The sequence below is a fragment of the Aquila chrysaetos genome, chromosome 6, assembly GCF_900496995.4.
Source record: "Aquila chrysaetos chrysaetos chromosome 6, bAquChr1.4, whole genome shotgun sequence".
Classification (NCBI taxonomy): Eukaryota; Metazoa; Chordata; class Aves; order Accipitriformes; family Accipitridae; genus Aquila; species Aquila chrysaetos.
The window spans coordinates 29619833-29640319 of NC_044009.1; the positions used below are offsets into that span (position 1 = coordinate 29619833).

Sequence of the window (20487 nt, forward strand, 5' to 3'; positions counted from 1 at the left end):
AACTAAGTTCATCCACAGAACATCACCTGTAATTGTGCAGTTAATGGTTTTAACTCATCTTGCGGTTTCCTGAAACACTAGAAAAGCTTTCTAGATTTTCTTTTCTAAGCTCTGAGGGTGCCAAAGTGTCCTTGAGCTTTGGCTGTTTCCCAAAAGCCCTTGCTTGGGTGTTTCTAAAACAAGGTATTGTTTCTCAGCTGGGCAGAAGGCATTCAAGCAAGTGCTAAGCGTAACAAGGCTAGATAAGAGCCCAGTTTGGGTTTTTAATCACCTTATTCCTTGCCTAGCTTTGAGAAGTGGATGCTGCATCATGACTGCTCTGTCATTCTTACTTCCAGGTACAGACTGGGGAGGTGGCTGGGATTTGTATACAATCTATATACAAACAATGTGGGGTGTTTTTTTACCAAGTGCTTTACCAAATCTGGCTATTAAAGATATTTTTGTGGCTAGCACAGCTGATGATCTGACAGTAGACATAGCTTCAGCTTCAACGCCGTGGAGGTCATCTAGCCCCTCATGTTATCACAGCAGTGAGATGAATTCTGGCACTAGCGACCATCATCTCTTTCCTGACTGAATGCTGTTCTTAGGCATTTTGTTCTTGACAGTATGCCTCTCCAGAGAAGTGGGAATCTTAAGCTCAAAAGAATCCTGAGGCAAATGGTATTTCAGTCTCATCTAATTCCAGTGATACACCAAGTGCTGAACAAAAAACCCCCAGAAATGACAGAAGAAATAGCAGGAGAAACTTGAGATCACCTTTGGCCTGAATCAAGAGGAGTTCTTACTCTGCCTTACAGATAGATCAGTTTGCAAATGTTGCTGCTGCTGTTGCTAATTCCCTTGAATATATGACCCATGAGATTGAAAGTGAGCTGATAGGAGATCTCCTGTGTTGCCACATGCTAACAGCTCAAAAATATGCAGAAGGTATAGGCAGAATATCATCACTGGTTTCCTACAAGAAAATGCTGTGAGTTGGTAAGTGCCTTGAGATTAGCATTGGGGTGGACTTGCAATGACTCAAAATCTTTCTTGATTGTGGAATGCCTTTAAAAGTAGCCTGTGTTTCTGCTGGTATCATGCAGAAAGCATTAGCCAACATGAAAATAGCATGGATAATTGCTGTGAAGATGGTTAACTTCATCTAAGATTCACCCGTGAAGTCATCTGGATTTCCAGTTTTGTCCAGTGACATAAGCAATGAACGTGTGAGCTCCTGTTTTTGTTCTAAAGTATAGTGGCTATTGAGGCAAAATTCTTGATCACTTATTTTCTTCATTTTTAACTGCAATTTTTTATACTGTGAGCCTTTTTCTCTTCTGTGTATTTCGATTATCATTTTGCTTTGAAAACAAGACATGGCTTTGCTTGGCTCTTTGCGTAACAAAATCAAGACCTTCATCATGAAGTTTCATCCCCAAGTCTGCTGAGTTAGAGAAAACAACTTAGATTCATTTGAAACCTTTTATAACTTTTTGGCTGACATATGTATTGAGATTGATAGGGATAGTTGTCAAATACTAGTCTTGCCAGTACTTCTCTGAAACAAAGAATGATTGGGACTGAAACTTGTGGATTCAGACTGTGCAGGTATGTTTCCAATCTAAGGGTTAAGAAAAGAGGGCCAATCATTCAAATTATTATTCAATGATGGACTAAAACTTGCATTTGAGAAGCGACTTCATAACTTACCCCAGCTAAAATGAAAAGAGAAATACCCTTACCTGGAAGATAAAACCCAGTAATATTGTTCTCAACCATCTACTTAGGAAAATTGGGTACAAATTGACATAAATTGGGTATTGAAGCAGAGGTACCACTAAAACTGTGACTGATTCTATTAAGTCCTCTCCCACTTTGTGCTGCAAAACAATCTCTATCTTCTTGTTAGCATGGTCGGACACATCCCTGTAAGTGACTGTGGATTTCTTTTCCAGAGGCTGTAAATGTTTCAGATGTGTCTGTCAGGCCACATACCAGTTACACTTTAGCATTAGCCAAAAATAATGACACTTCATCCTTACTGAACTAACATAACACAGTTATTCAAACTTGGCCACCTACCTACGCATTCCAACCTACAAAACACTGTGAGGGAAGAAAATTGGAGTGGGATCATCGTTTGGCAGATACATATCATAAATTAGCGATCTTCCCAAGGCTTTTCACTGAACCAGCAGCGCAGATAAATAGCTGTCATTGAGGCACCAAGCTCGCATTGTAAGGGAACGTAGTAAGAAGAAATCATTAATACAAACATTATTAAACAGTCACTGATTCTTTGGAGGATAAACTGAATGGGATGGATAAACATTCTCAGCTGCATGTTTCAGGAAAGAGCATCAGTTATTGAAAGCTGCTTGAGTCAGGGCCCCGAGTGAAGGGTAAAGGCACTGCAGCCTCCTCCTGCCCGCCCGGGGCCTTGGCCCTGATGGGCTGCGGGGTGTCACCGGGGATCGGGGTGCTCGGGGCAGCGCTGATGGGCTGCGGGGTGTCACCGGGGATCGGGGTGCTCGGGGCAGCGCTGATGGGCTGCGGGGTGTCACCGGGGATCGGGGTGCTCGGGGCAGCGCTGATGGGCTGCGGGGTGTCACCGGGGATCGGGGTGCTCGGGGCAGCGCTGATGGGCTGCGGGGTGTCACCGGGGATCGGGGTGCTCGGGGCAGCGCTGATGGGGCGCAGGGGTGTCACCGGGGATCGGGGTGCGGTGAATAGAGCTGCGAGAGAGAGTCTCACCGGGGGCTGGTTGTCTGTGCTCGAGAGCTACGTTTAGGCTCAGGTGTGAGGTTGTAGGTGTGCCTGCCCCTAGTTCTGTGACCTTTCGCGAGGGTCTCGTGATCCAATCTCCAACCTGTTTTTTTACTTGGCTACCTGGCTTGACCACAGACCTGCTTTGTCACTGTGGGCTTTCCTGGCAACTGCTGGACTTCTGGCTGATCCTGTTACCAAACCTGCTTCGCTCTTCTTGCTCAGGGGACGCGGCTCCCGCTGGCCTTGCTGCCGCGCCGAGCGCCCGGCCGGAGTGCTGCGGGTGGCTCGCCTGCTCCGGGCCACCAGCTGCCCTGGTGGGAAGGGAGCAGTGCCTCCAGCCCCCGGGCCCGGAGCCAGAACCACCAACTGGTGCACTGCACTCCCCTAGAGAACTTCAAGGAATGTGGAGACTTGTAAGTCAAATGGAAGAGAGCAGGGCACATAGGAACCAGGTTTTCTCTAATTCAAACCAAAAGACCCGTTTACTTTGGTAGGAAAGACTGTAGCCAATTGTAAATACCACTACAAATGTTTTCGGAAACAATGGTTTACTTCTGCAAGCCGCCCCAGATCTTTGAGACCTTTGAGCTTTACAGCTGTCATCCAAAATGAAACACTAATGGATATCATTTAACAGAGGATGTTTTTAAAAAAAAAAAAAAAAAAAAATGCTAAATGCTAATGTCATCGACATATTTGGTTAGTGTTTTGTAATCAACTTTTTCCCCCCCTTTACAACCCCTAAAGGACTTTGTGGACTATGTTACTGTGCCACTACTATCTTACCACTAAGGTAAGAAATATTTTATCACATTTTGATCCCTATTTTTACTCCAATTTACATTACGGCATATTAAAGATTTCTGTTGTTCAAATCAGTGAACTGATGTTATTCATTGAGATTTTAACCCTAAATATTTTCACACTTTTGGTTTCCATCATGTATTTGACATAATTCAAATGTAACTAATTAGTACTGAAGTACAACTTTTCATTTATCACATCTTTGCAGATAGATTTTTAAAGCATTTATTCTGATTACTTGTTTATCATTATACACGGCTTCAGATTAGAACCTTGACTTATTTTAATAGGGATTCTGAAATCTATTAATACGTCCTGCTTGTAAAAGGCCTAACAAGAATCCTGTTATTTCCATAACATAGTGGTATTGCTGTAAACATCGCAAAGTGATTATGTTTTCACTGTTTTATTCAAAGATGCGCAGTGCTAATACTTATCCCTCAACTTCAATATCATTTTGGAACCACTATCCTGAGAAGTAGATAATGTTAGAAAGCAGGCAAATTATCAATGCAGAGTGGCATAGTCATCAATAGGCTACAAAATACACTTTTAAAATCATGCTTTTACAAACATGGCACAGACTCTGCTGTAGCACTGTATGCTCTAAAAGCTGCAGATATATTTTAGAAAACACTGATGAAGCCATTACTGCTCCATCCATTTGTTCATAGTATATATCATTATTCAAGAAATTTAAGAACTGTAATGATGGAAAATCACACAGAAAGAAAAGAAAAGGAACATGGACTTTGTCAGAAACAAGGGCTACATTTTTATTCAAGAGGCCCATAATGATGGAAAATCACAGTGAAAGGCAGAGACGAAACAGGGATCCCATAAAGGACTGACACACCACAGTGGCACAAGTAGTAGAACAGTCATAGCAAGCGGATAAAAATAAAGAAAACAAAATTAACTAGAGAAGAGCTGGACTCAGGGATGAAGCACAAACCAGAAACAAATCACAGCAAATGCTGAAGATTAATTTCAAAGAATCTGCTGAGAATGAGTGGAGAGACAAGTTGCATCAATATTAATGAAGCTGAAATAGAACTCCAAACGACCACGAGTACAAAATGGCACACAAAGCATTTTCTTTTAAATAGGTTGGAGATTGGATCACGAGACCTTCACAGAAATGAACAGAATTCACAAGACATTATCATGGGAAATGTGATAAACAATCACAACATAAATCTTAAAAAAGAACTATAGAAATATTAATTACTAGCACATACATTTATTTTAAAAAAATGGTTTATAGATTAAATATTCAGGAAAGTAAGAGGAGAAGTGTATTTTCTGATATCCAATGATCTATAAATGTCTTAAAGGGATCTTATATTTCTTAAGGTACCAGCCTTTGATTTTTCTCGAGCAGTCTAGGAGAGCTAGGCATCTCAAATCCTTAGTAATATTTTCCACTTTAAGTTCATATAATATGCAAGGAAATATTATTGCCCACCTTGAAATGAAAAAAGAATAAATATATGTTATATGTAGGTTGGCAGTCAGAGCTCTGTGCAGGCAGGAAATAAACTTTTCTTCCTAAATTACTTAAGCTACCCACTAATATTAGACAGCCATGACTACAGGCTATGGAGCTTTCAGAGATTCTTGGATTCTTGACATTAAAAATTTCTGCCCTACCAGCTGACAACTGTATTCACTTCTCGTCAGATAGCCTATGGTTAGAAACAAGGGGTCACACCTTAGGAACCTGATTTCTAAAAAAGACCAACACAAATCTGTAATTTCTCAGATGATGTTGTCAGGAGTCCTGTGAATTGTAACTGGCACGTCAAACGTCGCACGGTCTCCCTTAGCGGGAAAGCAGAGCAAGTGAGTACCTTTCCCGATAAAGATTGCTCTTCCCTATGAAAATGCCTCGTGACAGGCAAAATTTCAGTGTCGCAGAGATACAATCAATTGATCTGTTTCACTCCTGTAACAAATTAAACTATTAAAGGTTTTGCATCTGACACGAGTGGCTGCATGTTTTTCCTTCCTCTCTTAGCAGGTCACTGATGTTATTTCAGTGCCTTCCCGCAGCTTATCAGCAGTAGTCTTCTCCACTTCAGGGTTCTCATTGCGCTGGCTGTAAATGCGCTAACCTTTCTTTTACATTGTAGTAAAGACGTAATGATCTAAGTAAAGCTATTGAGAGGAACAAAAATACTTTGTAAGCCGAAGTTTTGGTTTAAAAGGGAGACCGGGATATAAAATATTGGCATAAATGTATATAAAGATGTAGATTAGATTTGGCAGAAGAATAGTTATTTGCGGTAGGCCATGCTCTCATGTTTCTTCAGGAGGGCAGGAATTACATAGTGGCAGCCCATAGTTAAACTCTGGCTGAAAATCCCTATGCGGAATTTATTTGGGTTCTGAAATCCATATTAGCGAAATCTGTATCCAAGCATCCACGCTGTTAAGCCATACTTTGGTTGTACCCACAAAAATGTTAGGATTGTGAGGCAACAGGATTTCTGTGATCATGTTTTATTTCTTACCATGGTCTTAGTAAACTTTGCCACCTGATAAGTAATTTCTCAGTGTTTGGTAATAGGATTTCATTGTCTTTCCAGAACTCCTCCACAGAGGTGTTCTCAGGCTGTTGGTGGATCAGCGAGCACTTATGGTGTGCCCCGTTCTGTCCTGCTGTGTGCATCCTCCACCCCAGCAACTAGCAGGGCAGGACAGCGATCTCTTCCTAGCTATTCCTACTGTTGACGTGAATGTAATTCTCATTTTGGGAAAACAGGGCATGGGTTACAATGGAAAGGTGATTGCTAAACATAGGTTTGTATTCAGCTGCATTGGCACCTTAACAGTTGTTGCTGGATGATGGTACTTGCAAGGCAACTGTGACTGTTACTGACCCGTAGCGATGAGGACTGTTAGGATCTCTACAATTGCTGTGGACTCTTAGTTTATGCTGGCACCACCAAAAGTGTGCCTATACAAGTTGTTTCCTAAGTTACAACAGGGCAAATCCCACATTTACAGGTCAGAGTACTGCACAGTTTGGAATAGAAAGTTAGGAACAACTTTGTAAGTAAATTATGGGGAAAACGTTGGTGTTGAGTGAAGCTTTGCTGCGCTGCTAAGCTTTTCCAAATAGAGAATTACAAAGTAGCTAAGAGGTCCTTTCCTGAAGGCTTAAATGAGGCATAATGGTATTGTGACTTTTTCGAATAAATAAGAACACTACCATGAAATTAAAGAAAAATAATATATATGACCCAAGATTTAAATTGCTTTTTTATGGGATTTTTATAGTATAGTAGCTGAATTACTAGGAAGTAACAATTGGATTCTTGTCATAACCACAAGAATACAATAACAGCAGTTTGCCGTTAGTATTTACATGTAAACTGAAGCATTCTACAAAATAAATCTCCATTGTGTTTACAGAGGTCACTGTAATCCTAACGTAGAGCAGAAACTGTCATCCCACCTTCTCTAGGGGTGCGGTGCCACCACAGTATTTCTGAATTGCACTGATGTGTACACCCATTTGATCATCCTAACAATGTGCCTTCATGAGGCAAAACTTCCAGATGATTGCTGTTGTAAACTCTTGAAATTTTATACATTTTCATATGCGACCTCATCTTGAAGGTGTAGACTATATCCCTGTTATCTTTCTACATGCACAGGTATGATGCGCTTTGGTGCTTTAATGAATAAGCCCAGAGGAACATGTCACAGCCCCTTTCAGTGTACTGCGCTGGGCTCAACATCCAGCCGGTTACTCTCCATCATTACGGTAGCAAGAGCTGCAGCTGTTGCAATTTTTGTGAGAACTCTGGCTGACCTGGTAAAGGCTGCAGATTCTCCAGAGCTTAAAGAATTCTTTGCTGCTTTGCAAATGGTGTCCTAACTATTGCCCATGAGTAACTCGTTTTCCCAGCCTCTAGAAATGTAGGTTAATAGTATTAATCAGTTTTAGCTGAAGTCTACCGGTTATAAAATACTTTATTACCCGAAGTTATAAAGTAAAATAAATAGAATCTAAATAAAATTTAAACCAATTCTAGAATTGTTGCATGACGTCCTTCAAAGATTTGTTTGGTTTTCATTTTATAGTCATTTGGCAAATTATATGTACTGTATAAAAAGTATAGTTTTCATTTTACTTATGTAGTTTATTAGGTAACTCATCTTGTTCTTCCATCAAAATAGACTGCATCTTATCAGGCTAGAAAATAACTAGCTTAATGTGCGTTAGGCTAGGCCCAGAATGAGGTTTGTGGCTTTTTCTCTGAGAACATGTTTTTGAATTCAATTATCTAGATCTCTCAATACATTTTTGTATTGTGTTCAATATATGAAACAAAATGAAGTCATTGAATCTATCATAAAAATATTACATCACAAACATTTTTGTGCCCTAGAAGAGAAACATGGAATGTCTTTGAAAGCTAGAAAGAATCTACTATTCTTGCATGGACATTTAACTGCACACAGTTAAAAATCTAGACTAAATGCCAAATATTATATTATTTTAGCTTTCTATGTTGTAACTTCAAACTCACACCTCGCACAAAATCTAGAGCTTATAGACAAGTTATAGAAAAAAATATAATTTTCCCTAAAGTTTCTTACTTGCAGGTATCTCCCAGGCTGCTGAACATGCCCAAAGATTTGTAGAAAACAGATTCCAGAATAAGTCCTTCTGTGGGTTATTCCTAGTCAGCATTATTGCAGTTTTGGTGGTTTTGTTTGTTTTTTTTTTAAATAGGTATACAGGTATAACCCAAATTCAGAGACAGAAGTCTCTCTACTTGTAGATTAAAGCATCTCCTTCCATGTTCAATAATACCCTTCAAGGCACAAGAAATATTTTGCACTCATGTTCCTTTCTCATACTTAGTTGTTCAACTATCAAGCATCTTGATTAATCCACACTTCAGCGCTACCATCCCCAGCATTAAATAAAATGAAATCTAAACCTTTGTCTGAGACAACTACCATTTCTTTTCTTCTAACAGTCCTTTCATGTCTTAGGGTTTCATTTGCAGAAAAAAAAGATATGGTCATGCTAGAATGGTCCTAGCATCTTTGAAGCCTAGAAAAAGCCTAGTATTGCCCACTCCATGATCAGTCCCAATTTAAGATATTTTTCTCTGTTTTTATTAGTAGTAATCACAGAAGTATTTTTATTTTAGATTGGTACTTGCTTTTACACTATTATTTTGCTAGGCTACTGAAAAGTTCAAAGTAGACCTGTCATTTTTGAACTAAAATTTCATTAATTCCCAGGTAATTTCTCCTACTATAGTACCTCTCCCTTCTTGGCCTTTTCTCTCTTTCTGTGAGCAAATCTGTCTTTCACTATTCTCACTATGAAAATCTCAGTATGCATTACACCTGCTAGTGACATCGTCCATGTTAAAGTTATGAAATTCAGCTGACTCATGATCTAGAAATATTATTAATATGTGGCAGATCAGACTGTTCTGCATTATATGCTTCTTGACTGCCAAAGTCTGGGATATTGCAGAAAGGAGTGAGAGATGCCTTATGCCACCACAGCAGTCCTGACTGACTTTGGAGCAGCACTAACATCCTTAACAACCAATTACCATTCTTAAAATAGGGACAGTTAGCACAATACAAAAGCATGAAAATGAGTAAATATAAAACGCAAAGTATAGTATGAGTTTAAGCGTATAAAGAACGGTATAAGGTTCGATTCTCTATGAAAACAGATGAATCCAAGTTAAAAGAACAAACCCTATTGAACCCTACCAAACATAACATTTAAAAATACTGTATTAAAGCACAGTTCAGCCACGTGATGACTACTGTTAAACTTCACAGAACTCAATGAACACCGTTCAGTTTAGACCGTGCCCTTGAGTAGTGTTTCTTTTTAGCTCTGAGTGTATTTATTACTGGGATATTACTGGGAGCCATCCAGTTCCCTCCCAGTGGCATGGACCCAAGCAATTGGGGAGCGGTGGTGTGCAAAAGCAGCTGTGTTCTTCTCACCCCCTGGGTAGCACGGAACGTTGCCTGGTCACAGCAAGGATCAGGGGCTCTGTCTTTATTCTTTCAGTTCTACAAAACCACTTATTTTTGCAGTTAACGGTGACTTTGCAGTAAATACATGTTCTGGGCAGCAAAAAGCAAGGAGTATGTTGGTGGCACAAACCACAAGGTGTTTGTTTTATTACTCTCCCTTAAACATTGTTTTTAATCAGGTAGACTTGCTCCAGGGCTGTTTGACTTTTGCGCGTGTTCCAGCTGTACAATAAGCTGTATTTGTGCAGTGCGTCTGTGCTGGAGAGTTGACATTGAGATGACTGCTCTCTAGATGTTTTTTTCCATTAAACTTATAAAACGCGTTTTGAATGTAATATGGTTAAGGCTGTTACGGTTTAAACTACGTGTGCCAGTTTAAAATGAGGTTTTCGCCATCATCAAGTAAGGCAACCCATGACTCTAAAAGCAACTTGAAATCAAAAGCATGCAAGATGAAGTGTTACATTGCCAGGAGGCGATTTCTAGCTGAAGGAATCAAATGCTTTAAAGTCCTGTATCTGTATTTAGCGAAGTGGCCATGCTAACAGTAAACTAGACATAGAGATTAATGGGTGGGTGGGGGGAGGCATTATTACAGTATGTTGTATGAAGAACATAAATTAAAAAATTATGTTCAAACTTGCAAATTTTTGCACACACAGCACTGACTTTTGTACTATATGTAGACACACTGAAGTACAGCAACAAAAGTAGTCAGGATCTTAACAATTTCTTTTTCTCTTCCAGAGTTCAGCTGTTTCCCCAGATAGCCAAAATCAGAATTATACCTATTGTAGGCTCTATTATTTTTATATATATATATATATATATACACACACACATATATACACACACACTCCTTTACTTCATGTAGCAAACTGCTTATGCCTGTATTGTGCTTATGAACTGGTGAGAAAAAAAAGTTAAACTTAACTGGCTGCTAGATAAATACCAACTTTCTGGTCATAGACAAATATTCAGCAGAGTTAAATATTTTTATTTTAAGAAGACAACCAAAAAGTTTATCTTCTGAGAGCTATCATGCCTGCACTAAAAAGATGGACAACAAAATTGTCTGACAAAATGTTAGGATGTTGAGAAAATTTAATAAATGGAAAAGCTCCCAAAAGTAGCCTTTCAGAAAGTTTGTGGTCTTATTAATAGAGCTAGACAAATCCATCCCTTCTTGTTGCTGTGAAATAGTCTTGCATAACCCTACTTTCAGGACAAGTATGCATGGAAGTGGGCTGTCTTGAACTTTAGAAGAGTGGAAAACTAAGATATGTTTATTCCATTCCTGAAGAGGAAACTAATTTTGGTTACTGAAGTTTGTAATTTAGGGTTGTGGAGGATGCAGGGGCTGCTCTGCAGTTATTTATACATATTTTTGGTTAATTTCAATATTTCTGAATGTTTGGTCTAGTAATCCATTAGCTTCATTCAACAGCGAAGTAACTATATTTTAATCTGAATTTGTCGGTTGATATTCTTTTTTTTCTCTTAAATGTATAGTGTGAGATTTTAAGAGTAGAAAGAACCATATAAGCATGTTACCAGCAAGAACTGACTATTACTGATTATCACTATACTAATAGAAAAGCTCTGAACAGATAATGGCATTCTTTTCCTCAACCATATTGTTGCAAAAATCCCATGTCACTGAAAAAAATAAGTTGTAATGGCAATTTTTTATGTGTAATTCCAAATTAGGCTTAGTAAAAGTGTCCTTTCTTAGAAAAAAGAAAAAAAAATTTTTTTTTTAATGTTCAAGATTATATTCCTTTTATTGTGACAGAGATGATATATAATCTGATGATACTCTCACCTTGACTCCTTCACTCTGGTGTTTTTCAAGTTTTGAGAATTTTATCTTATGGACTTAAAATAGGACATGCTATAAGAACAGTTTTTACTGTCTTCTCTCCTTCAATTTTCTTAGCAGGCAAACACTTGATGGTGCCTGTCTTTAATGGTTCAGCGAAGTGGAGCCTGAGTTAAAGAAAATGTCTTTAATTTTTTGAAGAGTCCTGGTCTGACTTCTATAACATTCCACAACTAATTTTTCATAGATTCTAAATGTTTCATCTTTTCTTCTTGAAATCTCTATTTTATTCCCAGATCATCCTCTCAAGAGGATGATTACTTTGTTATTTATTAAATTGCCACATCAATTGTTATAAATAAATCCCAATGTGTTTACAATGGGCTCCTCTTGACCATACACCATCTTTATAAATATCTAGATAAGCATGAGCAAAAGTCCAGTAGTGTGCCGAACCACCGGAGCTCCTCTGAGTCCAAAAAGCATATGGATGCTCAGGGCGCTTCCCTGGCCACTGGGTATTTCACCTTTCCAGTGCTTCCCGCTCTGGTGCAGGATTGTTGGGTCAGGAAACAGACGACCAGGAAATCTGAGCCCACGTCTCTACGTGCAGTGAACAGCGTTACTCTTTGTGCCTTGATGCTTCCCTTTCATTTATGTTATTATTTCCACAAGGGTTCAGGTTCTTGTTCACAGTTTCCTTGCAAGCCATAATCATCTCAGAAAGCTTTTGGAGTTCACGTTCACTAAAAAAGCCTGTAGAGAAGGACATCCTAAATAATAGCATCACATATTTTGACAGGGCCAATTTATTTTGAGAGAATTGTTGTTTTCTTGCTGAAGACTTATTTATTTATTTTTGGCAAATTCTTCTAACAGAACTTAGATGAAGTTAGATGAAAAAGGAATTATTTTTCAGTTAAAATATTTTAAAAGACTCACAAAAGGAAATTGCACATACAACTAAGGCAAGTATTTACATTCTTGGTAGTTTCTGAAGATAACGTTAGCACAGATTTATGACAGAAGAAAAAATTGATCTAGACACAGAATGCAGACAAGATGTAATCACTATTGACTCAATTTAAAATCTTTTTTCTGTACAAATTACATAATCAAAATAATGCTATGCAGGGGAATTGGTGATCTTAATGACTCGTACAGATGGTTAATGATCTTAATTCTGTTTACAGATTAAAATTATATACTTGTTTGTTTGAAACAGCAAATGGAAAAAGAAATCTTTATTCTGAGAACTGTCAGTGTAGCCCTAAATTTACATGCTGTGTTACCTCATACCTCCTAGCAATACTGACTTCGAAACCGGTTGCTTCTTCCCAGAAGTGACCTGAGGGTCGAATCTAGCCTTGCATCCGAAGACTGAATAAACAGGCTTTGCATTCCTATGTTCTTCTTCTTAGGGACAGCAAAATTGATTTTGTAGAGCCGTTGCTGAAGCAGCAAAAATGCAGGTTATTATACTAATGATCGCTCATTAAGCTAAATTCCTATTTACAGGTTAAATGGAACCCCTGTGTGGAGATAATTTTTCTAGCACAACTGTAAACTCTTGCAGGCCCTTTACTTCCTCCTGCCCTTTTGGGTGGATTCGGCTGGACAGAACCACCACAGCAGGGCTTAGTGCTCCTCTCCTGGAGGCAGAGGTTGGACTCCTCATCCGCAGCAACTCTCCCTGGGGTTCTGCTCTTGCCTCCAGCTCTGAGTCACCGGGCCTGGGAAATTAAATGGCTTTTCCTCACGTTCCAGTTTTCTGTACAGAAAAGATGCAAATACTTACTTTTGTAAAGTAGCTGGGCGTCCTGACAGCAGGTAACAGTTAACTCTTACAAGCTGTTATGGGAAAAACCCCCGGACGGCTCATTGCGCCACGCGCCCAGGGCTGCAGGAGTGCTTCTGCCCGTCCTGTTTGTGCCTTATTCCCACGCTGCGTGCGTGCCGGGGAACTGCCAGGGGACCATCCCTCAGAGAAAGGGTTACACAGTGGCGAGAAGGGTATACCTCAGTGAGTCTTGTCACCCGTACTCTGGAGATACCCGGGGCCAGCGAAGACCGTGTCCTACTCCTAGGGCCGGAGAGGGTGAGGAACCCTGGGAGGATGCCTATTTTCCGCGGGGATTCCTCAGGCTGGTTTTGTACCTCACGCAGCCCCAGTTTGGTGGGTTTTTTGCCCCATCGCCTTTCTTTGACCAATTTCACCACTTGGCACTTCTTCCCAGAGGCATGGCTCTGCGCCTCACTGATTTTTGGGAGAGGGGATGGAGAGGGCGGGGGGCCAACTGCTTCTTCCAGGAATGAAGCTCTGGGTGGCCAGTGTTCTCCTCAGGGCTCGCTGCTGTGGCCACTAGCCCTCCCACCGCCCGTGGGAGCCCAACAGCCACCAGCACCGGCCTTGCCCTGAGCCCCAGAGCGGCACGGCACCGAACTGGGAACCCGGGGAGTAACCGGCGTGGCGGCGGCTTCGGGTCTCTGCAATCACAGCGGACAAACATCAACATCGGTTCCTACCACTCCTCTTCCATATGTTTGTATTGAGCGTTATTTTACCAAGAAGGTAAGATAATAATTTATTATTGACGAAGGAAACACTAATGTTTGAATTATATTAAATTATAGGACTTGCGTGTATCTTGTGGCACGGCCGTCTCTCCTCTGCGTATGCTCTTCCTAAAACTAGCGTACGCACTATCTGCGGGTTGCTCTACGGTAAACGAGCCGCCGTTCGAGGCGCACGGCAATTCACTAAGTCGATGCAATTAACACTCGGTCGTAACGCCACCTGAACGATGCTCATTCGCTTTTTTCCGACGGCCATCTCCGGTGCCGTCACCCTTTGGACCTTGCGTTAAGACCACGGATGCCTAGGAAGGGGTTTGGAGGCGGGGAAGGTGGGAGGGAGGGCGGCGGTGGCGGGACGCGGCGGCGACGCTCCGCGCCGCCGCGTCCCGCCACCGCCGCCCTCCCCCGGCGTGACCTTTCCCCTCGCGACGCTGCCGGCCAATGGGCGGCCTCGGCCCCGCCTGTTCCGCCGGCGTGTCCGCGTGCCAGCGGCCGCTCGCGCCTTCTTCCTCTCGGGCGGGGGCCGCGCAGCCCGGCTCTGCCAGCTGAGGTGAGGTGAGCCCGCTCGCTCTTTCCTCTTCCTCTTCTTCCTCTTCCTCCTCCTCCTCCGCTGGGCTGGGTGGTGGTGGCGGTGGCGGTGGCGGTGGCGGTGGCGGGGGGAGGAGGGAGTGTGGTGAGGGAACCGCCGGGGCCGGGCTCGGGCTCGGGCTCGGGCTCGGGGGTTGCCGGGGCCTGGGAGCAGCCGCGCCTCCGGTTGGCAGCGCGGGGCGGGGGTGGGTGTTTCTCCTCCTCGGCCTTTTCGAGGCGGAGGCCCCGGCTCGGCCCCCGACCTCTACCGGGAGCGTCCCTCGCCGGGAGAAGACGGGGTGGAGGGTGCGTGGCGGGGCCTTCATCGTGCCCTCCTCTGTGCTTTCAGATGCCCCCGAAAAAGGGAGGCGACGGCGTTAAATCGCACCCGATCATCGGAAGGTTTGGGACGTCCCTTAAGATCGGGATCGTCGGGCTGCCAAACGTTGGGTAGGTGGTCAGGGGAGCGCGGGGCTGGGGGCCGGCGGCGGGGCGGAGGAGCGGGCCGGGACCGCCCGGCAGGCTGGGGCTCCCTGCTCCCCTCGAGTTTGCTTCTGCTCCAGGTAGAGTGACCCGGCACAGTTTCTGGGTGAAGAGAGGCGCCTGTAGATGTATATAGATGTAGATGGCTCACCTATACGAGCCGGGGGAAACGATCTAAGTCTTTTTGCTCAGTGATAGACTTGCATCTTTAGCTTGAACTACATATAGCTGGAGTGATGCAAAACACTTGGGTAGCGTGAGGCTGGTATGTGCAAGTCTGGACAAGATAATAGTGAGGAATTAAAAGGAAAAAAAAATGTCTTAGCAATTGCTGTGGTTTATAAAGTACTATGTCTTTTGCATTTCCTTACATCCACTGTTGTGTATGTGTAATGCACTTTTTTATCCAAATACATATGCATACAAGTTCCTTTTATGTTTTATTTTTTGGAGAGGATGATGTGCACAGGAAGGAGTTAATGATACCATATGTGTCATTAGCAGTGGAGAGGACTTCCATTCTTGAAACTTCTTCAGAGTTTGTAATGAAAAAAGTTGTGTAAGTTACAGTTTGGGAGAGGTGATGGAAGATGAATCGTTGTTCTCTGTCATGCTTCTCATCCGTAGTTGTTATAGCTCCTCAAAGGAGCTATACTCAAGGCACTTAAAAAGGATGATGAATTACCTGGAGAATATCTGTGTGAAACTATTGGTATTAATTTGTGTATCATATTTACTAAAAGAAGTTAGCAGCATTCTCAAACTTTAAATCTTTAAAAAACTAGAGGAAAAGTCTTTGAGCATGTCTCGGAGCAATAAGTACTGCTTTCTTGTCTTTTGGTTATTTATTTTATTTTTCAGGGTGTAGGTAAGTTGCACACCAGAAAGGAAATAATTAGCAGTAACATTGTGTAACATCTCAATGGGGAAAAATAGCATTTGCAGTTATGTTATGATGTAACTTTCAAAGAAAATTGTGACTGACTTTTGAGCATGCTGGCTGTATGCAGGGCAGCTTTCAGTTTGTTTTTTTTTTCCAGTGGCTGAGAAGTTATGTGAAACTAAACACCACCACCCCCCTCCCCAAAACCCAGAATGTTTATCGTAGAAGATTCAGGAGTTGAATAAGAACTCTCTCTTAGCAACAACTTAAGATTCAAGTGTCCTTATCGGTTTCCTGCTTTGTGCTTGAGGAAAATGAGTAGTGACCAGTAGAGCTGTGCTTTGCTTTTGACTTAAAATTTCTTTGCTAACTGACATGTGCAATATAGTAACTTAAGGGAGTTTTCAAGGGCAGGGAAGAGAGGTAAACGTCATTGGGTTTCAATGGGATGCTCCGTATGCATATTTGAAAGTGTCTTGTAACTAGAATCAGGGCAGTGGTCACTGCTGTTGAAGTAAAGGGAAAGTTCAGTATTGCTTTTGTGTTGGAATAAGATGTGTTTCTATCCAGCCCTTTTAAATGCTTCTGATTTGAACTTATTTAAAAACATGTGTATTTGTTTACAGGAAATCAACTTTTTTCAATGTGTTAACAAAGAGCCAAGCAGCAGCAGAAAATTTTCCTTTCTGTACTATTGATCCAAATGAGAGTCGAGTACCTGTGCCAGATGACAGATTTGACTTCCTATGCCAGTATCACAAACCTCCAAGGTAACTCAAATTCTTTATATTTTTCTTCAGTTAAGCAGCCGAAATAGTATTACTGAACCCAAACTTTTCATAGAAGTTTAATGCAACTATAATGTCTTTAAGTTTTTACTGACACCTGTTTTAGAATGTGAAATTATATATGTACCTGGATTATACACACCACCACCACCCCCTGCCCCGGACCTGAATATGACCTTTGTGGTATGAGAATGAGAAATCTAGATGCTACTAGTCATTGCTCAGCACCGTTTGGTTCTTGGTATTCCTGTCTTTGAAGGTAGTGGCTCCCAGGTGACTTGGAGGATCTTCTGAAGAGATTTGGAAAATGAACAGTAGTGGACATACCTAACGTGTCATGAAGTTGCTCATTTGTAAAATATCCACCCTGTATTTTGCATTGTTCAGAATTCTGTATGTGCTGTAGGTAGCCAAACAAATATCAACTTACTTGTGTCCTCAGTCTTTTGACAGTAAGCTTTATGGGCAGCCTTTTTTCTCCCGATTCTTTCTCTCCTTTTTATAGGCTTTGCTACTTGTTACCTGGTATACTCAGCGATATTCCTACAATATGTCTCTTCTAATTGTTTCCTTATTCTAGGAGTGTATGAATTTTGTCACATCAATGGTTTTAGCTATTGACTGTGTCTGTAATCTGCTTTATATGTTCAGTGTGGTAACTGGATTTTTGCTTGAACAGCAAAAATACAGTGCTTTCAGAAAACAGAAATGTAAATAGATGCAACTTGTTAATTTCAGTTTGCAGTTACTTGCAGAGGTATCTTGAATAAAGTGAGTGTACATAAATCATAGGGCAAATTAGCATGCACGTCTGTGCTTTTGTTCGACACTCGGGCCTCAGTTGTAGAGCCAGATCACACCCACAATTACAAAAGATTGATTAGTCACTGATCAAAAATCCATTTGTTAACTTAATTTTCAGGTCCGAACAAGGTGCTTCCATCTGTAATTCCTGTGCACTTTTTAAACACTGAAAATTGCATTAATAGGGAGGTGTTTGTTTAGGTGGATTGTTATAATATGTTACCTTGTTTTTCCTGCTCAAGCGAATATTAAGCATACTTGTTGCTGTATGGATCAGAAACCAAAACTCTGCTGAATTTGAGACAAAACTTTCTGGCTGTTGATTGTGCAGAGATAATGGTGTGACTTTTAAGTTTTGTTGACAAATTTGTTCTAAACTGTAGTGTTATTGCTGCTTTGGCCTCATCAGTAATCTCTATTTCTTGTCACTTAGCTATGACTGGCTACTTCTAAATCAATAGTTGAAGTGGCAGATTATTACCTCTCCCCTCATCCTGCCTTTGGCCGTCTATCCTTACAAGGAGTGCTGAGATTGTAAATACCTGTACACATGTTCTCAGATTCACAAACTCTCTCTGTCTCTCTGGAAAAAAAAAAAAACACCCTAAATATTAAAGAAAATAATATATTTACTGAATCTGTATTCAGGAAATGTACTGAATTGGTTAAGCAGCTGGTTATAAATAGTAAATCAGCTTTCATTTGAATGGTCTTTTGACTTTTTAAGGAGAGTATTTGTTAAAATCAATGGATGTGGGGATTAGTGGGTAGTTTTAGCTCCTGAGTTCAACTTGTGCTGCTTATATGATTTTAATATTTCACTATAACAGTAATAAAGCAGTGATAATTCAGTAGCACAGTAGACTGAAGTAACTCTTCTTGGGCTGTTTGTGCTTGTCTCTCTGAGACTTGGGAAAAAGTGGCTATGGTCATGAAGATATACAAGTGAATTGTAATTTAAATTCCTTAATTTCTCTTGTGTAGTCTTGATTTTGTTCTTCATCTTTATGAAATACGTTCTGTGTTAATTTTCTACTTGTTCAGATTAGTAGATGTAGTCAATATGTGCACGCAGAATGTTTTATGAACAGTGAGTTCTCTTTAAATTAGACTCTTGTCTAGCCTCAAGGTTTTTTTCTTTTAAAATCTAAAGCATTCAGGTTTTTATTTCCCATATGTTACACTTGGTCATCACATAACTGTCGTCATTGTTGGGAGGTGGGAAAGAAAAAAGGGGACTTTGTCTTAACTAAAATAATGTATGTCAGGCCAAAGTGATCTTGCCTTGATGCCTGCTGTGAGCAAGGGAAGAGCGGGACTGGGCTGGGTTGGCAGTTGCTGTCTGTCACACTGACCTATGATAGCTGCTGCAGAGAGACGGACTCTATTGCTGAGAATATTGCTAGTATGAGTTTGCAGCTGTTTTGCTATCGAAGGAGGAGTTAAGCTCTTCAGGTGCCGTTTGTTGCTTGAAGATCCTGTCTCCAAAAGAAGAAAGCATCAGGTTGGATGGGACTGGTGTGCAGTTACTTGCTAGCGCATACTGAAAGCTGACTGGTATTACTTAATTGGAAATGTAAATGTTTGTAAATGTTATCATGTAGGCAACAATTTAGACACTGTTAGGTAGAGGTAAATCTGTACTTAATAGATTAAGGTACGCTGTCAGAACTTATAACCTATGCTTTTTTTCTTTCTGCAACAGTGGATGATGTATATGACTGTTTACAATAAGTAAGTTCAGTGATATAGACTGTACACAGAAGGTGGGCTCCAAGAACTTTCAGTAAAAACTACTGTGTTGTTGCTAAATAATTTAGATGAGCAAATTTCCTTGAGCTTTAATGTTACCTATTGCTCGCTTTCTGGTGTGAATGAAATTGTGGATATTAAAAAAAAAGAAGAGACCTTAATATATTAAAAACAATTCTGAATGCTTGTTATTTTAAGGTCTTAGCTTATATTCTGTTACTAACTTAATTTATGTATTTAAACTACTTACTTGTTTTTTCTAACTTTTATACAGTATTCAGTGAAAACTCATATTTGTTACATTGTGCCAACATGTAGTTTTTTCAGAAAAGATAGACTGTTTGCTTTTTTTTTGTTGTCCTCCTCCCACTGTTCCCCCGACATGGGTACTTTCAGGCGAGGTTTGACAGAGTAATGATTGAATTAGTTCTAATTTAGTAATTGGAAAGAGAATATTTTCCTTGGACTGGTTCACTTCAGCAGGAACTAAAGCAGAAAGGTGTCCCCCTCCCCCCCCCCCCCCAATCTATGAATCTTAAGCAGGTAGCAGAGAATGAGATCTGCTAATTCTAAAATAGAAAAGAGATATTCTTCATCTCAGCAGGTAGCTCCTACCTTGAAAATTGGGATTTGGAAGCCAGAAACAGTTGATCTGTTAATTTTAACGGAACATTTTGTGTTTAGAAATGATAGGTTTCTTACAGAAGAAAAGAACCGTGTGTGTAGCACATCTAAAGAAAGTAACTTAATAAAGCTATTCTCGTGCATTTTTTGTTCTAAATTTCATTAAGATGCTGCTTCGTCACCTTAAGCCTAAAAATATTTTTTAGTGTAAGTATGTCAAACTGATGTCATTTGGATAAGTGATTTGTGTCATAACTCACAAATATCTTGAAAGCCTCTGAGTATATATACCCACCAGGCTTAGCCTGTACGGTCCTGCCTACTAGCACAGCTGTAGTGTACTGTGCCTGACCAGGAGATGTTTCTCAGTGGTGACATTTAATTCAAGCCTCAAAATGATTTTGAGTGAGGGGGTGGAGGAAACCGTTATTTACTCTTTTTTTTAAATTTTGTGTCCCAAATAATCTCCTCACTGCAATTATTTGCATTCTTTCTTCTTAACTTTAAACTATATGATTAGCTAAAAGAAACACTCAGGTAGAAGCAATGTAAGCCCAAGCTGTGTTTTAACTGTAAATGGTTAAAACTGA

The 20487-nt window shown here is 40.7% G+C and overlaps 1 protein-coding gene and 1 long non-coding RNA gene across 4 annotated transcripts in view; one reads left to right on the top strand and one right to left on the bottom strand.

Moving 5' to 3' along the window:
* Nucleotides 1–11365: 11365 nt before the first annotated feature.
* LOC115342936 lies at nucleotides 11366–14311 on the bottom strand. Its single transcript, XR_003923957.1, has 2 exons — nucleotides 13439–14311; nucleotides 11366–13190 (listed from the first exon to the last, which is right to left on the bottom strand). It is a non-coding gene; the product is annotated as an uncharacterized LOC115342936 (long non-coding RNA).
* A 124-nt stretch (nucleotides 14312–14435) lies between these two features.
* OLA1 (Obg like ATPase 1) overlaps nucleotides 14436–20487 on the top strand; it is a 103799-nt gene continuing 97747 nt past the window's right edge. The window contains exons 1-3 of one of the 3 annotated variants that reach the window (XM_030018203.2): nucleotides 14436–14546; nucleotides 14913–15013; nucleotides 16556–16699. In XM_030018203.2, the coding sequence (XP_029874063.1) occupies nucleotides 14913–15013; nucleotides 16556–16699 (245 nt within the window). In that variant the 5' untranslated portion in view covers nucleotides 14436–14546. Of the gene's footprint in view, nucleotides 14552–14912; nucleotides 15014–16555; nucleotides 16700–20487 lie in introns of all 3 variants that reach the window. The other 2 variants (XM_030018204.1, XM_041124413.1) reach the window with 2 other exon arrangements.